The sequence below is a fragment of the Asparagus officinalis genome, chromosome 1 (assembly GCF_001876935.1).
Source record: "Asparagus officinalis chromosome 1, Aspof.V1, whole genome shotgun sequence".
Taxonomy (NCBI): domain Eukaryota; kingdom Viridiplantae; phylum Streptophyta; class Magnoliopsida; order Asparagales; family Asparagaceae; genus Asparagus; species Asparagus officinalis.
This window is the reverse complement of record NC_033794.1, coordinates 118,776,441-118,796,585: the sequence shown is the minus strand read 5'-3', so window position 1 is coordinate 118,796,585 and position 20,145 is coordinate 118,776,441. Positions and strand designations below refer to the sequence as shown.

The following is a 20,145-nucleotide window of genomic DNA, read 5'->3' as shown; positions in this document are numbered from 1 at the left end:
AATTCACAAAAAGTCCCTAAACTTTGGGGCTTTTCCCGCAACAGCCTCCTTAACTTTGTTTTTTATTTCACAATACCCCTTTTGGGGTGTCACACATAACCCCCTAAACTTTTCAATGTTTACTAAAATGTTCTTAAGGAGCTGTTTGTTAAATTTCTGAGAGATCCAAGAAGTATTGTAATGAGTTTCCTAAACAATGGATCATACCAATGAATGGGAACAAGCCACCTCATCCTCTTTTGATTTCCTAGTTAGAACCAATCTTAAAAAAGAAAAGTGTTATAGGAATTTTTTTTTCCTATAATACTTTTTTTGGCTTTTCGGGGCAAGCAAACATAAAAAGGGAAACGACCCCAAATTATAGTAAGGTGGTACTATTATTGTTATTTGCCAATTACTGGTAGGGGGTCAATTGAGAAAATAAAGATCATTGATGAGTATTTTCTGAGACACCCCAAAATTCAGAGAGATTTTGCGAGAGAATAGAATACAAACATATGCAAAAAAAACAGAAAGTTTAGGGGGGTTGGTGAAATCAATCAAAGATTCAACAAATAGTTAAACGGTCGTCGTCCTCAGCTCAAGCGTCTACAGCATGGTCAAGATCAAATCCCGATCCGAGGAGATCGGTGGGGCCCTCACCCCCACCGATCAGGTGCTCTTCAGCCGGCACATGCTCGAGGCCTCTCTCATGGGTAACCCCTCTTTCGTCTTGATTTGATCTGGGTTTTGTTTAGTTTGTTTTAATTTGTGGAAATTGGGATGAATTGAGTTGGTTGAGGAGTGGCATTGATGGGGTTTGATTAATTAGATGCTAAATTGGGATTGTGGTTGAGTTTATTTTAGGCGGTCTTTGATGTTTGATGATTTGGATCTTGAGTTAGCTAGGCGTAATTAGCAAAATGTGAATTGTAATTAGAGCCCAATTTGAGGAGATCGGTGGTGCTCTCACCCCCACTGAACTATTGTGGGCAGTTTGGTTCATTGATTAAGACAAAATTAAATTGTTTCTCATGATTAAGACAAAGATAAAATTGTTTGAGGAGTGAAATTGATGGTTCTAATAGCTTGATGCTTTGGAACTATGGTTGAGTTTGTTGTAGGAAATTCATGCTTGAGGCCTTCCTAGTTGGTAATCTCTCTCACTCTCTTCTTGATTGATCCCGCGATATTTTATCTTGGTTTATTGAATTCCTTGTTAATTTATTGTGATTTGGATGAATTAAATTCTTGAGGAGTGACATTGATGGGTTTAACTAATAGATGCTAAACTGGAACTATGATTGGGATTATTGGAGATGATCCTTTGATGTTTCTATGATTGGACTGGGGTTGTTTGGTTGAAATATATGGCTATCAAGTTTATTGTAGGTGATTCCGTTTATTTTTGGTAATTAGAACCAACTTTGAGTAGTACTTGGAGTTCAAATTCGAGGAGGTAGGTGCGGCTCTTGCCTCCACCGACCAGGTCCTCTTCAGCTAACAAATTGTGACTGGGGTTTCTCGAATTTGTTGTTAATTTTTGGTAACTAGTGTAGGATCTCATATGATGGCCGAATGCGTTGAAATCACAATGTTGTACATGGCGGAATATAAAGTGCTAGTTATATAGGAATATAGGCTAGGAGGAATAATATAAAATTAGAATCAAGCTTTTGGTCGTATCACAAATAAAATGAATACAGTACATCTCTTTCTATGACAACTCATTAGTCATTTATCAGACTTCATTTCCTACTGTGGTAACATCTCTTTTATGACCATGATTTTAGTCAATTTGTAACTCTTGTTTATATAGTGACACTTTATTTTTCATAATCTTCCTTGTTACTTGATGACTCTTCACATTTATAACTTTCACTTAGTTTTGACAATCATAATCAAGTTCAGTTTTTAACATCACTCTGTAATAGTATTGAGAGGTGGATTGAGTTTTCACTAATCTATGTTTGGATTATGTGGAGACATAGATGTTAAGAAACTAAAGATCCATTTCAGTCTTGTTCGACCAAGAACAAGCATTAGCCCGAACAAACAAGTGAATAGGGTATTTATGTTTCTAATTTCCAAATCCAACATTTTACTTTACTAGTTCTTGCCTTTGCTTCTTTTCTTGGTCCAATATCTCTAGTTTGCTATTACGTAGTCAGCATAATTTTCTTAATTGAATACATATATACACATTCCTACCATTCTCATTCAGGGTGTAGTAAATACTAAATATTAGTGGTTTAACCTTAAGCTTTAGCTCAATTTTAAATTTCTACTGCTGCAATAGATTTTGCGAGAAAGATGAAGATCCCCATGAAGTAGTTCCGAGAAATAAATTTTCCCTGTTGATTCTATTGGCTGTGATGTGCATAGTAGAGGGAGAAAAGGTATTTTTCCTTCAAACAATAGTCTCACATCGCCTAATTTAGTGTATGGGTGGGTGTTTAAATTGGTTCCGTTCTCTTTACCCCTTAAGGTCCCAAGTAGGAGTGTTTTGGGCATTCAATTTGTTTGAGCATTGGATAACTCACACGCGGGCGCACTCGCCGCGCCGCACGCGCCCGCCCGCTTGCCTCGTCGTTTTTGAATTTTTGTTTTTATTTTTTTATTTTTTTTCTTCCATTTTATTTTTTGACTCGGCAATTAGCAATAGCTAGATCGTGCGCACGTTTTGGAGAACGTGTGCTGAGTTTTGCGGGAAGTTTAAACAGCTGCGCGAATTTGGTGAACGTGGCTTGGATTTAGCTGGGAGTTTCAATAACTTAGGGTTTCTAAAACCCTATAAATACCGCCTCTAACTCAGTTCGTAATACACAGCAACGAAAAGAAAAGTTTCCCTCTTCTCTCTTCTCTCTTCTGTCTTCTGAAAACTAAAAACTCTTCTCCCTCTCAAAATCTTTATTATTTTTTTTGGACAATCATCTTCATATGAGAAAAAGCTCTATACTCTCGCCCGAGTACAGAGACCGGCTACTTCCGGGGGCTTTTACCGCTAGAGAGAGAGGATCGACTGCGCCAGGACGATAGACGAGTCATCAATCTTCTAAGATAGTGCTTTGCGTGACTGCTACCCGTATCAGGCCAGTTTTTCTGTTCAATTATTTTTCAGATTTATATGCATGCTAATAAGATAAATTGTCAACAATCTAGAAGATTGATATATTATAGCTGTTAATTATTAAATGTGAAATTATTGTGCTTACTGTTAATAATTATAATATGTTCATCCGAAATAATTTTAATTTGTAATTAATTACTGTTAATTGCTATTAATTGTTTATTTGTTAACTGTTAGTTACTGTTAATTGTTAACTTGTAATTAATTTAATTGTTAATTTGTTACTGTTTTAAATTCAAAGAAAATAAATTCTATTCCAAAAGGAAAATTATTTAATATTTACTGTTACTCTTAGAAAATTAATTTTAAAAATTCTTATAATTATTGCTTAAATTATAAATTGCTAATTACTGTTTCAAAATTAAACTGTTCTGTTCGTAATATATATTGTTCATAAATTTATTGTTCATTAGAAATACGGTGTAATTAATATTACTACTGTTTTTCTAGTGTTCATAATCTGTTCAAATATCAACCACTTAGAGTGCTAGTAATTTTACTGGTTAATATTACTAGTTTATAGATAAACTATATTTACAAACACCCTTTGCAAATAATTGACCATAATAAAATCTTGAATCAAATACATACCCTAAAGTCATACTCCTAAGTAATTAGTTGATTGGTTTTGACAAAACTTTTCATTCCTATCAGATTTCAAAATACCTAGACTAGTTAACTTGAGTCGGGCTTATGAAAAATAATGAGTGTCAAACCTGAGAAGTTCATCGGTATCAACTATAAACAGTGGGCTAATCAGATGAGATACTGGCTCACTACCCTAGGACTCTTATATGCTATTAACATTCCTGATTCTTCATCCATTGGATCTCAACCCATGACCTCCAACTCTCTTGTTTATGGTCTTGAACCTGAACAACCTACTCCTTCCACTTCTGCTTCTGGTGCTAGTTCCTTCTCTAGGCCTATGAAGCCAAAAGAAGTAAACTATCACTGTTGCCATAGGAACCTTAGTGCACTTGCAGACAATCTTTATGACATATATTATAAGTTCAAAAGTGCCAAAGACCTATGGAATGCTCTTGACGCAGAATATGACTTTGATGATGTCGGAATTTTGCGTTTCACATCATCTTCCTTCAATAAGTTCATGATGGTTGATAACAAGCCTATAAATGAACAAATTCATGAATTTTAAGATTTCATTCGTCACCTCCAATCAAAAGAAAACGTCTTTACTGATGATTATAAAGTTTCCTGTCTGATTAACAAACTCCCTTCTTCGTGATCTAGATTCGATGGAGATCTCTGACATAAGTAAGAAGATCTAACATTAACTGAAGCTCTCAAGGCTATTCGCATTGAAGACCAACATAGACAAAATTCCAAAACCAAAACTGAAATGAAAGGTAAAGTGAACTTGGTAGAGGACAAGTCTAAATCTAAGAATTTCAAACCCAAAGGGAAGAAATTTAAGAAAAATTAGCAATCATTCAATAAACCATCTTCCAAATCAAATTCTAATTCTTCCAGTCATAAGTCTGATGAAAAGTTCTGCTGTCTGTGGTAGAACCAACCACTTGGCTCCCAATTACTTCCATCGAAAGAAAGAACCAGCAAAACTTGCTCCAAAAAGAAATGGATCTAACAAATTAAATATGATTGAAGAAAATCCAAATTTCCTTCAAGTTAGCCTCTTCATTCTATCTTGTAAATTCTCTTACTTCTACTGATTGGTACTTGGATTTTAGAGCTAATAATCATGTTTGCAATGATCGCTCTTGGTTTTTAACGTACCAGGAATCATGTGGAGGAAGCATAAGCTTAGCAGATGACTCCACTAAACAAATAATGGGAAATGGATGCATAGAACTCACTATGACTTCTGAAAAAACTCTAAATTTGCAAGACGTTCATCATGTTTCTTCTCTCCGTCGAAACTTGATCAGTGAATCTCTTCTTCTTAGAGCTGGTTTTAGGATTGTAAAGGAATCCAATAAATTTGTGATTACAAAGAATAATGTATTTATAAGAAAATGCTTTATTTGTAATGACTTTTTCAAGCTCAATGTAATCAATTCCAGTTCTAATAAAATTTCTGAATCTTTTGTTGCACAAATTGTTGAATCTTGTGATGTTTGACATGGACGACTTGGACATGTAAATTTTTAAACTTTGTAGAAAATGATTAAATTGAAACTCATTTCTAACTCATCTCATGATCCATCATCTAAGTATGAGATTTGTGTTCAAGGGAAACACACTAAGAAACCCTTTAAGTCTATAATAGAAACTCTGAACCCCTCGAATTAATTCATAGTGATGTGTGTGACTCGAACCGAGTTCTCACTCGAGAGGTAGGAGATATTTTGTGACATTTATAGTCGATCACTTCAGATATTGTTACACCTATCTTCTCAAAACTAAAGATGAAGTTTTAGATAGGTTTTAAAGTATATAAAGCTGAATCTGAGAACTAATTTGAAAAGAAGATCAAGATTTTAAGATCTGATCGTGGGGGGTATACCTCAAATGAAATGACTGAGTATTGCCAAGAGCACGATATTATTCATGGGGTAATTGCTCACTATACACCATAATCTAACGGGGTAGCTGAACGAAAGAACAGAACCCTTATGGACATGGTGAACTGTATGTTACTCAGTTCAGGAGCACCTGAAAATCTCTGGGGTAAAGCTTTCTGCTTGCTTCATTCTCAATAAGGTTCCCCATAAAACTTTTAATATAACTCCTTATGAATATTGGAAGAGGGGAACTCCTAGATTGAACTTCTTTCGGGTTTGGGGTTGCTTGGCTAAAGTAGTTATTCCCGAACCTAAGAAGAGAAAAATTAGATCTAAGACTGTTGATGCTGTATTTATTAGATACGACTAGATAACAATGTTAGATTTCTAGTCATTAACTTTGAAATCAGTGACATATCCAACAATACTATCATTAAAGCAAGAGATGCAGTTTACTTTGAAAATATTTTTCCTTTCATATTCAAAATCTCAGAAAATCCTTGATCATCTCTTTCTTCTGATCTACCAACTTCTAGTTCTTCTGAACCTCTAGATATTGAACCTCGAAGAAGTAAAAGAGGTAAAATTCAAAAAAAAAATTGGAGAAGACTTCTTTACCCTTCTTGTTGAAGGTGATCCAAGCTCTTTTAAGGAAGCAATGGATTCTCATGAATCTCCTTTCTAGAAAGAAGCCATTGATAATAAAATAAAATCTATAATGAAAAAACATACTTGGATACTCACGGACTTACCTTCAGCTTGTAAACATGTTGGTTGTAAGTGAATATTCAAGAAGAAACTTAGAGCTAATGGTTACATTGATAAATATAAAACAAGATTAGTAGCTAAATGCTATATTCAGCAAAAGGGCATCGATTACTTCAATACATATGCTTCTGTAGCCCGCATCTCAACTATCTGAGTATTATTAGCCTTTAATGCTATTCAAAAGTTGATCATACATCAGATGGATACCAAGACTGTTTTTCTGAATGGTGATTTAGATGAACAAATTTATATAAACCAATCTGAAGGCTTTGTTGCCAAAGGTTAGGAAAATAAAGTCTGCGAACTTGTTAAATCTCTGTATGGTCTAAAACAAGCTCCTAAACAATGACACCAGAAATTTAACATAGTCATTGTTTAATATGGTTTCTGTGAATGAACACGATAAGTGTGTCTACACTAAAGTGATAAATAATGACTATGTCATCCTCTGTCTCTATGTTGAATGAACACGATAAGTGTGTCTACACTAAAGTGATAAATAATGACTATGTCATCCTCTGTCTCTATGTTGATGATATCCTTATCTTTGGTCTACACTAAAGTGATAAATAATGACTATGTCATCCTCTGTCTCTATGTTGATGATATCCTTATCTTTGAAACAGCTCTTGAAGTAATCTTAAATGTTAAAGATTATCTCTCCAAGAACTTTGACATGAAAGACTTAGGTCTTGCTGATATGATACTTGAAATGAAAACCACTAGAGATATTAGAGGAATATCCTTGGGTCTTTTTTTTATAGTATTGAGAAAATGCTGACTAAATTCAATTTTCATAACTCTAAACTTGTCTTTACACCTTATGACTCTTCTATATTTTTGAAGAAAAATGAATGTGAACCTATCTCTCAGCTAAAGTATTCACAGCTGATTGGATATTTCTTGGACATATCCAACCGTACTAGACCTGATATAGCTTATGCTATAGGGAGACTGAGCCGGCATACCAGCAACCCTAGCAAATATCACTAGATTGCTTTAGAGAGATTATTTAAATATTTGAAAGGCACAGTTGACTATTGCTTGACTTACACTGGATATCCTGATGCGATAGAAGGGTATAGTGACGCCAATTGGGTTACGGATTTCAACAGTGTAAAGTCTACATCTGGATATGTGTTCTTTTTTGATGGTGTAGCTGCATCTTAGAAATCCTGTAAGCAAATAATAATTGCCATGAGCACCATGAAGTTTGAATTGATTGCATTTGATACCACTTGCACAGAAACAGAATGGTTAGAAGATCTACTCTCTGGACTGCTTTTGGTCCTAAAACTCTCTCATCCAATTTCTATTCACTCTGATTCTAGATCCACCATAGAGCTTCTAAAACAAGTGCATGTCAATAAAAAACTTAACAGACATATTCAAATAAGATATAAATTTGTATAACGCTTATTAGGCAAAGTTATGATTTTAGACTTTATAAAGTCTGAAAAGAATCTTGCTGACCCATAGACTAAGGGTCTATGCAGGAGTGTGGTTCTGGATTCATCGAGGGAGATGAGGTAAAGCCCATTGATGAGGTCACTGACAGCAGGAACCCAACATTGATTTGGAGACACAATCCCAATGTAGGTTCAATGTGGTAGAAACAAGCTGGACTAGTAACACTCGTGTGGAGCATCGACCTAGATATATTCATATATCATTATGGTAGCATCTGCTACTACCCTTTTTCTATGATGACGACGTTCTTATGATACAGCTAGTTAGGTTGAGTTTTACTCTTAATAAATCCAACACATGTATTGTGAAGGGTATGATATCCAGTTGTAGTACCCTTGGAGGACTTATCTACGTGAGAGAAATCGTGATGGCCACGGTTGGGAGGGCAGAGCTAACCCCTAGAAACTCTTATTAGTCGGTTATTGTGCGCATGACCTTTAACGCTCAACTCGTTTTACTTAATAGATGAAAATATATTGTGTATGATTTCATTAATATCTGATACAAGGGGCCTAATTCAAGGCCTAGTCCATTATGTCCCTCGGGTTGCTATGAACCCACTAAGAAAATGTTCAAAGCCGAAAGCTACTTCTCCCGAATTTACGATACGAAAGGTTGCTCAACCTATATTTATTTTGTGATTTATTGATTTATTTTATTTCCCGAGTTTTCAGTCAAACATTACCTTTTGGGGGGGCTGTTGGCTGTGTTGTGCACAGTAGAGGGAGAAAAGACATTTTGTCTTCAAACAATAGTCCCACATCGCCTAATTTAGTGTATGGGTGGGTGTTTAAATTGATTCTCTTCTCTTTACCCCTTGAGGGTCCCAAGGAGGGAGTGTTTTGGGCATTCAATTTGTTTGAGCTTTGATAACTCAAGCGCACGCTCGCTCGCCCACCTCGCCGCGCGCGCGCATGCCTCGTCGTGCCGCATGCACGCATGCCTTGCCACGCCTATCCGACTCATCATTTTCGAATTTTCGTTTTGATTTTTTTATTTTTTTCTTCCCTTTTATTTTTTGACTCGGCAATTAGCAACGGCTAGATCGTGTGCACGTTTTGGAGATCGTGCGCACGTTTTGAAGAACATGCGTTGAGGTTTGCGGGAAGTTCAAACGGCTACACGAATTTGGCGAACGTGGCTTGGATTCAGCGGGGAGTTTCAACAACTTAGGGTTTCTAAAACCCTATAAATACCGCCTCTAACTCACTTCGTAATACACAACAACGAAAAGAAAAGTTTCCCTCTTCTCTCTTCTGTCTTCTAAAAACCAAAAACTCTTCTCCCTTTCAAAATCTATGGTTTTTTTGGCAATCATCTTCATTTGAGAAAAAACTCTATACTCTCGTCCGAGTACAGAGGCTGGCTGCTTCCGGGGCTTTTACCGCTAGGGAGAGAGGATCGATTGTGCCAGAGCGATAGGCGGATCCTCGATCTTCTAAGACAGTGCTTTGCGCAACTACTACCCGTATCAGGCCAGTTTTTCTGTTTAATTATTTTTCGTATTTATATGCATGCTAATAAGATAAATTGTCAACAGATTCCAGCTTCAGGAATTCCAGCATGCAGCACAAACTGCTTAGCTACACCTTTCAAGTTCTTTCTTTTGTTTACCGGGGCATATTTTCTTCCATTGTGCTAGGTTTTATGTGGGATTGGTCAATCCTAGTTGGATAAGACCCCTTTCTATTTAATATTTAGCCAAAGGATGGAAATGCACTCTCCTCATCAATAAAGTATTTTCATCAAGTAGTTTCATCTACAAAGTATCCATTCAAACGAAGTTACAATTCCTAATTTTTTATATCTCACTGCTGCATAAGGATTCTGGTGAGTGCCGTCACCCTTATTGCATTATATCTACCTTGAATATCTTTCTGCACATGTTGGATAAGGCTTGTTCCTTATATCAGCAAGGAGAATATAAAGAATGTTGAGAAATAGGAAAAGGTCAAAAAGATCAAGTTATTATTCATCTCACCTTAACCTCTCTTATTTAGAAATTAGGAGGATATTATAAAATATGTATGATATAAAATCATATCCAATCACATCCCGAATATATCTTAATCATATATTCCTAATATATTATTCCTAATCTAATAGATCTCTATAATAACACTCCCTCTCAAGCTAGAGCATGTATAATATACATGTCAAGCTTGTTTACAAATAAAGCGCGCACGCTCCACCGATCAAATGATCCTTGGAGAATTCATCAACAAATTGTCCTTCCTTTTGGATCCAACAGTAAATGATCCTTCTTTGAAGGATCCAACAACAAATTTCTAGGATCTAAGAACAAGTGATCCTTTACAGGATCCAACAACAAATGATCATTTACAAGATCTAACAACAAATGATCCTTCTTTGAAGGATCTAACAACAAATGATTCTTTCTAGGATCCAACAACAAATAATCGTTTTCTAAAGGATCCAATAACAAATGATCCTTCTTTAAGGATCTGACAAACAAATGATCCAAAATGTGGAGTTGACTTTGAGCTCAAGTAAAGATCGACAAGGAGGCAAGTTCTATGATGAGGACTAGATCGAATCATCGAGATCTATGCAAGATCAATCATGAAAGGTGAGGATTTAAGGCATGAAGATGATCGACGGCTCATACGAATAGTAACTCGTGACTAGCAGTACTACGGATGAACAATAGCCCCAACAGCATCTGCAGTTAATTAGTAACTGTGAATGAACAATACCGATAACAGTACTTTCGCCACCAAATCTACGAAGTTCTAATAGATTAAGCTAAATGATTAGCTTGCTTAAGATCTACGAATATCTATTAGATTAAGCCAAATGATTAGCTAAAAAGACCAAGACTTGGGCCTGATGAACAGTGCTCTTGGGTGATCAGTACCTGCAGCGATGAACAATCGCTCGTGTGAACAGTATTACAAGAATGAACAGCATCATTGCTGATGAACAGTGCTGCGCCAATGAGAGAGTTGATGTAGTCGAGGTCGGTGTCGAAGCCGCCGACAGGAAAGCACGTAGTGCGGCAAAATCGCCTTGGCAGCCGCGAGATCGTGGAGGAGGAAGGTGGTTTCTCTAATTTCGATAACTTGGCACTGATACCATATTGAGAAATAAAAATGGGTCAAGAAGGTCAAGTAATTGTTCATCTAACCCTAGCCACTTTTAAATAGAGGTTAGGAGATGTTACAAAATAGGTATGATATAAAATCATATCCAATCACATCCTGAATATTTTTAAATTACATATTCCTAATATATTATTCCTAATCTAATCTAATAGATCTCTATAATATTCCTTAACAAAAAAAAAATGTTTATGAATATCCTATTATTGTTTGGTTAGATAATTATACGTTTCTGTGATTCCAGTCCCTTAAGAGATTCAATCCTGATAAACATTTAGCCAAATACAATAGAGCAGTTAAGATCTCAATTGTACTAAACCTAGAAAGCTGATAGCAACTATGAACAAAGAGGTGTTTGGTTTCCTGTACTAAGATATGCAAAATAGAGATGCAAATCAGTGCTCGCTGCCAATAAATTTATCATGAACACCTCATCATGGAGTTTATTGGCTTGGAACTATGATATATTTCGAAAAGGAAAAGCCTGGAATTCTAGAAAATCTAAAGGCATACTGAAATTGAACATTGAGAAGAAATAGGTGATTTGGCTATTTTAATTTATTTCAGAATCTGCCTACAGCTCTTTAATAGTCCTTTTAGGTTTTACATAATGGAAAGATAAAGAGACAAACCAACCAGACTTCAACTAGACCAAAAACTCTCTCTGAAAAGGTGGCTATTGTCCACATGAAAGTATATTGTTTGAGTAGTAACTGAGAAAACGATCTTCCTCATCTGATCTTATACATATTTGAGCTCGAAATAAATTAATAGTCTAAATAACTTTTATGTAGTCCTAAATGTTGAAGGATAAGAAAATATTGTAACTCGTAAAGCACTGATAAGATAACAACAATCATTTTGTTGAAGTGATTGGATAACAGCTTTGGTGTTATACTTTTTATGATGTTTATTGCTATATTCTTTACCTTAAGCTATAATTGATAGCCAGGATTCATGCAGTAGAAAATATACATGTCTACAGCTGTAGTTTGACACCTATAAGAATGAATAAGTATTGAGTTTTCTTTAATTGAGATTGTACCTCGTCATTTCTCACATGCTTCTTAAAGTGATTTTGATGCTAATAACTAGATACTGTGTGATCTGCATTGTCCATATCCTTAATGAACCTTGAGACATGCTATCATCGGTAAATTTATTCGTTTATGTATGTGATCAATATGAAGCTACTCGCCCTTCAGAATTCTCACCTTGATGAAGGCTTATGGATAATGGTTTAGTGGCATTCCAAGTATTAGGAATACTGTAATTGAATCCCATTGAGTTAGTATTTGTCTTTTTTTCTTTTTTCTTTTTTCTTTGGTGCACGCGCGTGTTTTTTCCCCGTTAAGTCATGTTACTGAAATGATACGTGATACTGACCTTAAGTTTAACATCTTTTTGTGAACAAAATATTGTCTTCAGTCTCTCCATTATGAGACCTTTGAGTCTTTGATAACCCGTCCCATTGGCTTCTTGTTTTTCTTTTTTTAAGCACTTTCTTTCATTAAACCAAGGATAATGAGCCATCAAGTGCTACAAGGATACATTAGTAAAAATATAATAATAATAAGGGGAAAAAATGTAAAAGAATAATGACCCAAAAAGGAGTTATTTGAAATTTGCTAAAAACGTTTGCTAGTTACAAGTATTGTTCCTCTCACAATTATTGCTTCCCTATATATAGTTCTGTTTGTTAATTTCTAACTTGAATTGGTTTAACACTTTTTTCTATATGGTTGTAAAAGTTCTGATTCGTGAGTTCATTGGCATGATACAAAACTTTAACTTGCTTTTGTAGGTTATGGGCTACTTCTCGCTGTGATAATTGACCGGCTACATCACTACATGAGAGAGCTCCGAGGATTGAGGAAAAGCATGGAGGCTGTAATGAAAACAAACAGATCACTCGAAGAAGCAAGAAGTGGGGGCCCAGATGATATTAAAGCAAAAGACAAAGAAATTGCTAGCCTGAACGAACAAATAAAGGCACTGAAATCTGAAACCGACGCAAGGGTGAAGGAGGCAAAGGCTGCAGAAGCTAATGCAACTGCTCTAAAGAAACAATCTGAAGGGTTTGTTCTTGAGTACGATCGATTGATGGAGGAGAACCAGAACCTTCGCAACCAGTTGAAGTCAATTGATCGTAAGTTGTCACATTCTGATGACAAGAAGACCACTTGAGTCTTGGTTTGAGTAGAGAGAACTTGGTTTGTGTCTGAATACTTTCGTATCGGTTGAGTAAAATAGAGTCAGGATGCATTAATCATTACTATACCAAAAGTAACTCATCGTTTTGAGTGTTTGTTTACAGATGGATAAGGAGATCGGTATGGATCAACTGACTCACAAAACTGAGTATCGATGCTTTTTGTGCCATTTTAGATCTCCAAATGTATAATTTGTAAGTGAAACTTTTGATGTTTTTTCTTGTTTTTTAACTGTGGGGATCTCTCTTTATTTCTCTATATTTTCTGTTTTAATTGGATGAAAGTAGATTTGATGCTTTTTGTTTATCCGTTTTTGTTCCATAAAAACCTTTATCTATTTTTGATGCGAATGGTGGTTTGTATTCAAAATGGATCTGTGTTAGTTATTACTCAGAAGTTTATTATAGAAAATGATGCACGCTTGACATTTGGCTCTGAATGCTCATGAACTTGAACTTGGTCAATGATGATCCATGAAAGGAGCCTCAAAAGACTAGTTCTCAGAGAATTCAAAAGTTTGAAGATGACTGATTTCCTCGAAATCAGCAAGTTAAGAATACCGATTATGAAATAAATAAATAAATAAAATAAGTTAACTATTTGTTCATAGTTCTTTGTGTTTGTTCCTACCTCATTATGGGTCAGGTTTGATGAATTGGGAGCTTTTTTAAGGAATCTGTTAATTGGGAGTTGACATTAGTTTTTCTTTTCCTTCTACCGAGCACTAATTCATTGTCATTTTTCAGAATTTTGGCATGCGATTATTTATGTGGAAACATACAATGGGACTCATAAGGGTTAGGATAAAACAAGAGGTTTATTGCAGATAGTCCCCCTTTAACATTGCCCAATTGCGGATAAACCCACTGTAGTTCTATTGGTGCAGATATATTCATAGTTCTTGGTGGACCCCTATACTATTTGCTCCAATTGCTGGTCTCCTCTCCAATTAGGTAGTAAGTAGATAAGATCCAATTACTCAAATCGTAGCTTTTTATTCGAATTTTAATGGATATGATATCACCACGTAGGATTCAACTATTATTTAGAAAACCATTGTTGTTTTGAAAACCACTAATATGAAAATCACTTTTTCGAATAGTGAAAATCCTCCATGGCCACATCCTATCCATTAAATTGGGAGTAAATGGCTACGACTCTAGTAATTGGACTCTCTCCAATTACCATCTAATTTGAAAATATTTGAATCCGCTATTGTTGGCATAGAAGCTCCAGTCGTTGAGGCTACTGAAGGCTGCAATGCTAGGGGAAACTATGATGGAAACCTAAGAGGGAGGAACTGCCTAAGATTTACTAGAACTACTATTATTGGTATTATTATTACTTTTATTTTTATTTTTATTAAAGATAGATATGCTTAGGTTATGGAGAGGTCTTGTGTGGGGTGGTACGTGGAGGTGTCAAATAAGTTCGTAATTCCCAAAAATTTCGTTGCTTGTTCGTCTAACAACTCAATTTTGATATGGTAATTCATTTACTGTGAAAACAATAATTTATAATATTTGGTTCATAAGTGAATAAATTTAAGCAGATATATAAGTCAATTTGCTTGCTTATTAAATACTCATTTAGAATTGGTTGCTTATTACATGTATTATATTATTAAAAAATGATGTCATGTTTTTAACCAACTTATATTTTTACTTAAGTTTTATGTCAATTTTGAGAGAGTTAACTAGTGTCAGATTGGTTTTTTAACTAAATATTAAAATTACATATTTATAAACGAAAGTTAAGTTATAAGTTCAACTGATATTTAAAATATTGAACTATTTTAGAATGTTTTTGTAATCAAGTGAAAAAGTCTTATTAATTAAATGGTTCAATATTGAAATATTTCTTGATCAAACAAGGTTAGAGTTGTAAGCCTCAGATTTAGCTTATTTGCAATATGTGTTCAAAGAATAGAACATTCCAATATAATTATAGCTGCAAACTGTAAATTTGGCAAACAATTACAACAACTTCAATTCCTTATATCTCACATTTCTCTACACACAAAAAAAGATGAGATTAGGCAGCACAACCACAATTAAGTGTGGAAGTGAACGAAATAATTAACAAATAGTTCGTTAATTGTTCGTCTAAATATTTACTTATATTTAATTTAGTAACTCATTTAATGGTAGGCAAATATTTTTTAATATTCGATTCATAAAAAACGAATAAACTTTAAGCAAATATATATTCAATTTATTTAATTATCAATTATCCGTTTGCATTTTACAATTTAATCGCATTAATTTATCATATTGCAAATAGCACTATTAATCACAAACTCTTATTACCAATCCAACCCATACACTAGACAATATTCGCCATAGATTCCCAACTTTGACATGACTAGCATAATGCATGTGCTTTGCATGTGGACACGTTGTTGTATTTAATATTATATTAATTATTAAATTATATATAAACATTATACAAAGTTATTTAATTGCATTATGATTAAAACATTTTAAGTTATACTATAATTAATACTTATACTATTATTAACATACATTTAATAGTTATTTAAATTAGCTTATTATTATATTATTAAATAATTTATTTAGGAGTATAATTATTAAATAATAATGTAATCATTAGTTTAAGTAACACTATTGATATAATTAAACCTTTTATATAATTAAATATTTATGTTATGGACATATTTTATTACAATACTTATTAAATAATGACAATAGTTTTTAATATTATATGACTTTATGTTGTAAAGAATATTATATTGCTCAATAATTAATATCATCTTAGTAATAAAAAATTGGATGACATAAATTAAAAATACTATTATTTAAGAAAAGTACTTTATATAAAAATATTGGATCCTTGAAATTTATGAGACATTTACTTTCCAACAAAAAGTGAATGACTCATAGATTTCAAAAATCCAATATTTTTATATAAAGTAACTTTTCTAAATAAAAGTATATTTAATTTATAATGTCCAATTCTTATTACTAATATGATATTATAATATCGAAAAGGGTGATATTTCTTGCATTATAAAGAATCAACCCCTATTTATGCAATTATTAATAACTATAATATGTAGAATATTTTAGTAAATAAATAATTTTACTATTTCATTACAATTAATAAATCTTTTTGTTGTAATATACTAAAGAAATGAAATAAGAGACAAGAGACAAGAGAAGAAGAGAAATTGTAATCTTTATTCCACTCAATTCCATTTCCATACATCGTACAATTTATAGATACATGATGGAATACAAAAGGACATGAAATTAATATTATAGATACATGATGGAATACAAAAGGACATGAAATTAATAGTCCACATACAAAGTAATGTCCACATACATTTTGTCTTTTAGATATCAACAAAATATCTTTTAGATTTCAACACTCCCCCTTGGACATTACTACCTCGCTAGAAAAACCCAGTGGGATAAAAACTAGTCGAGGAAAAGAGTACACGACATTAGTAGATTCTTGTTGCATTAGTTGCCTCATTAAAAACCTTTAACTAAGAAAACCCTGTGGGACAAAACTTAGCAAAGGGAAAAAGAGTACAACTATAGATCTTCGGGACCCAAACTTGTGTTGCATTAGTTGCCTCATTAAAAACCTTTAGCTAAGAAAACCCTGTAGGACAAAACTTAGCAAAAGGAAAAAAGAGTATAACTATAGTCTTTCAAGGCACAATCTTCGGGATTACGTTAAAAATTCGCTCCCCTGATGATGACAATCTTCTGAGTCTATGCTAAGAAAAACCCAGTGGGACAAAACTTAGCGAAAATGAGCAAATTATGATAATAGACCTTCAGGGCCTAATCTTCAGGATTATTCTTTAAGAATTTGCTCCCCCTGAAGAAGATAGTCTTCCAAGTCTATGCATATTGTGAACATATTTCTCATAAGTTGACGTAGGCATAGATTTAGTGAACAAATCTGCAAGATTGTCACTTGAGCGAACTTTTTCGATGGTGATTTCGCCATTCTTTTGGAGCTCATGTGGATAAAAGAATTTTGGCGCAATATGTTTCGTCATGGTTCCTTTTACATATCAACTGCTCATTTGTGCAACACAAGCTCCATTGTCCTCATAAAGGACAGTGAGGGTAATATCATCTTTCTCTAGACCACACGAGCCACAAATATGTCGTATCAACGATCTTAATCATACACATTCTCATGAGGCCTCATATAAAATGATAATCTTTGAGTGGTTAGAAGAAGTAGTCACCATGGTCTGCTTAACAGACCTCTAAGAAACGACAGTACCACCACAGAGAAAAATATAACCAGTCTGGGATCTGGCGTTATGGGGATCAGACATGTAGCTAGCGTCCTAATAGCCCACCAATGTCATATCTTGGTTTCAAACTTGTGTTGTATTAGTTGCCTCATTAAAAACCTTTAGCTAAGAAAACCCTATGAGACAAAACTTAGTAAAGGGAAAAAGAGTACAACTATAGTCCTTCAAGGCATAAATCTTCGGGATTACGTTAAAAATTCGCTCCCCTGATGATGACAATCTTCTGAGTCTATGCTAAGAAAAACCCAGTGGGACAAAACTTAGCGAAAATGAGCAAATTATGATAATAGACCTTCAGGGCCTAATCTTCAGGATTATTCTTTAAGAATTTGCTCCCCCTGAAGAAGACAGTCTTTCAAGTCTATGCATATTGTGAACATATTTCTCATAAGTTAATGTAGACAGAGATTTAGTGAACAAATCTACAAGATTGTCACTTGAACGAACTTTTTCGATGGTGATTTCGTCATTCTTTTGGAGCTCATGTGGATAAAAGAATTTTGGCGTAATATATTTTGTCATAGTTCCTTTTACATATCCACTGCTCATTTGTGCAACACAAGCTGCATTGTCCTCATAAAGGATAGTGGGGGGAATATCATCTTTCGCTAGACCACACGAGCCACATATCAACGATCTTAATCATACACATTCTCGTGAGGCCTCATATAAAGCGATAATCTCTGAGTGGTTTGAAGAAGTAGTCACCATGGTCTGCTTAACAGACCTCTAAGAAACGACAGTACCACCACAGAGAAAAATATAACCAGTCTGGGATCTGGCGTTATGGGGATCAGACATGTAGCTAGCGTCCTAATAGCCCACCAATGTCATATCTTGGTTTCTTTTATAGAATAGTCCAAGATCTTTTGTACCTTAAAGATAGCGAAGGAAATGTTTAACGCCATTTCATTACCTCCTTATAGGATAAGCACTATACCTTACTAGCAAGTTCACCGCAAATGCAATATCAGGCCTGGTGCAATTTGCGAGATAAAGAAGTGCTCCAATGGTGCTCAGAATATCAGGCCTGGTGCAATTTGCGAGATAAAGAAGTGCTCCAATGGTGCTCAGATAGGGAACTTCTGGCCCTAACTAAAGAAGTGCTCCAATGGTGCTCAGATAGGGAACTTCTGGCCCTAACATTTCTTCATTATCTTCTTTGTGTCTAAATGGGTCTTTATCCACTTTGAGGGATCTGACGACCATTGGTGTGCTAAGTGGATGAGATTTATCCATATAAAATCTTTCCAAAACCTTTTTCACATAGGTTGACTGGTGTAGAAAATTTTCTTTTGGGAAAATGCTCGATCTGCAGGCCGAGACAAAACTTGGTTTTTCCCAAGTCTTTCATTTCAAACTCCGTCTTTAGGCATGAGCTAGCTTCTGTAAGCTCCTTGTGCTTTCTAATAACATTTATATCATCAATATAGACTGAGATAATACAAAAGTCATTTTCGAATTTCTTTATAAACACACAAGGGCAGACATTATTATTTGCATATCTCCTCTTTAGGAGGAACTCACTCAGTCGGTTATACCATATTCTACCCGACTGTTTCAAGTCGTATAACGCCCCTTGCAATTTAATGCTATACATGTTGCGATTCTCATTTTCTCTCAATTCAGGAATTTTAAGTCCATCAGGGACTTTCATATAAAAATATTAGCGTCTAATGACACATATAAAAAAATATAGTCATGACGTACATATACTGCATATATAAATTCATAGTTTCTGCCATAGGTATTAACTTGCGGAACGTAATACAATCACTAATAGGAGAATATTTTATATCTAAATCGATGCCGGGTCTCTGCGTAAACCCATTGAGTTATGAATCTCGCTTTATATCTCACCACCTTACAATTCTCATTTATTTTTCTTACGAAGACCCATTTATATCCTGCAGGGATATATGAACTACATGTTCAAAATACTTTAGCGAGTTCAGCTCAGCCTCAATTGCCACTTTCCATCTCACCTAGTCCGAGTGCTTCAAGCACTCTGCTACCGACTTAGGTTCTGGATCCAGATTATTTTCGGAGATAGTAAGAGCAACTATAGAGGCAACTATGTTGTCGACAACTTTTATATTTCTATTATATATTTCTCCTTTTTCACAAATTCGTGGCCACTTCAATTCTTATTTTATGTCAACCAAATCCTTGTCATTTCCCTTAACAATTGGATTTGGCCGTTCCGCATCTCCAGTTTTGTGATTATCAAGTGCACGTGCAATTTACTGGAGATTCCATCTTCAGGATGAACATCTTCCGGAGGTTATGGGAGTGACTGTCTTTCTATATAGAATTTAGTTTGCCGCGGACTTTTATTTTTTACACTAACATGTTTTATATGCTTCTGGCACAATATGCTTCTGGCATACCAAATCATCAATGATTATTCAACATGAATATGGGGCTTAGTCACTCTTTTCTTAGCAGATTATCATGTGAACTTCTGGTTCAGTTTGACTAGTACGTGGATATAAATATTGAAGATTCTTTTCATTTTATAAAATTTCTTGACATTATTTTGTATTTTGGGCACTAATCTCCCCCTAATGTCGAGAATTGATCTTCAATAAAAATGCAGTCAGCGTACCAAATTGTAAATTGATCCCCTAACATTGACCATAGGTACTAAATTATTGACGGAGTTTCATAA

The 20,145-nt window shown here is 34.6% G+C and overlaps 1 protein-coding gene across 3 annotated transcripts; it reads left to right on the top strand.

Annotated features, from left to right (window-relative positions):
- LOC109829179 (B-cell receptor-associated protein 31-like) lies at positions 570-13,489 on the top strand. 3 transcript variants are annotated; one of them, XM_020396326.1, is made up of 3 exons: positions 570-695; positions 12,760-13,104; positions 13,273-13,489. In XM_020396326.1, the coding sequence occupies exons 1-3, from the start codon at positions 596-598 to the stop codon at positions 13,278-13,280; spliced, it is 453 nt and encodes a 150-aa protein (XP_020251915.1). In that variant the 5' UTR covers positions 570-595; the 3' UTR covers positions 13,281-13,489. The 3 variants fall into 3 exon arrangements, with proteins under 3 accessions (XP_020251915.1, XP_020251914.1, XP_020251913.1); XM_020396325.1 differs by having other exon boundaries at positions 12,760-13,168; XM_020396324.1 differs by having other exon boundaries at positions 12,760-13,476.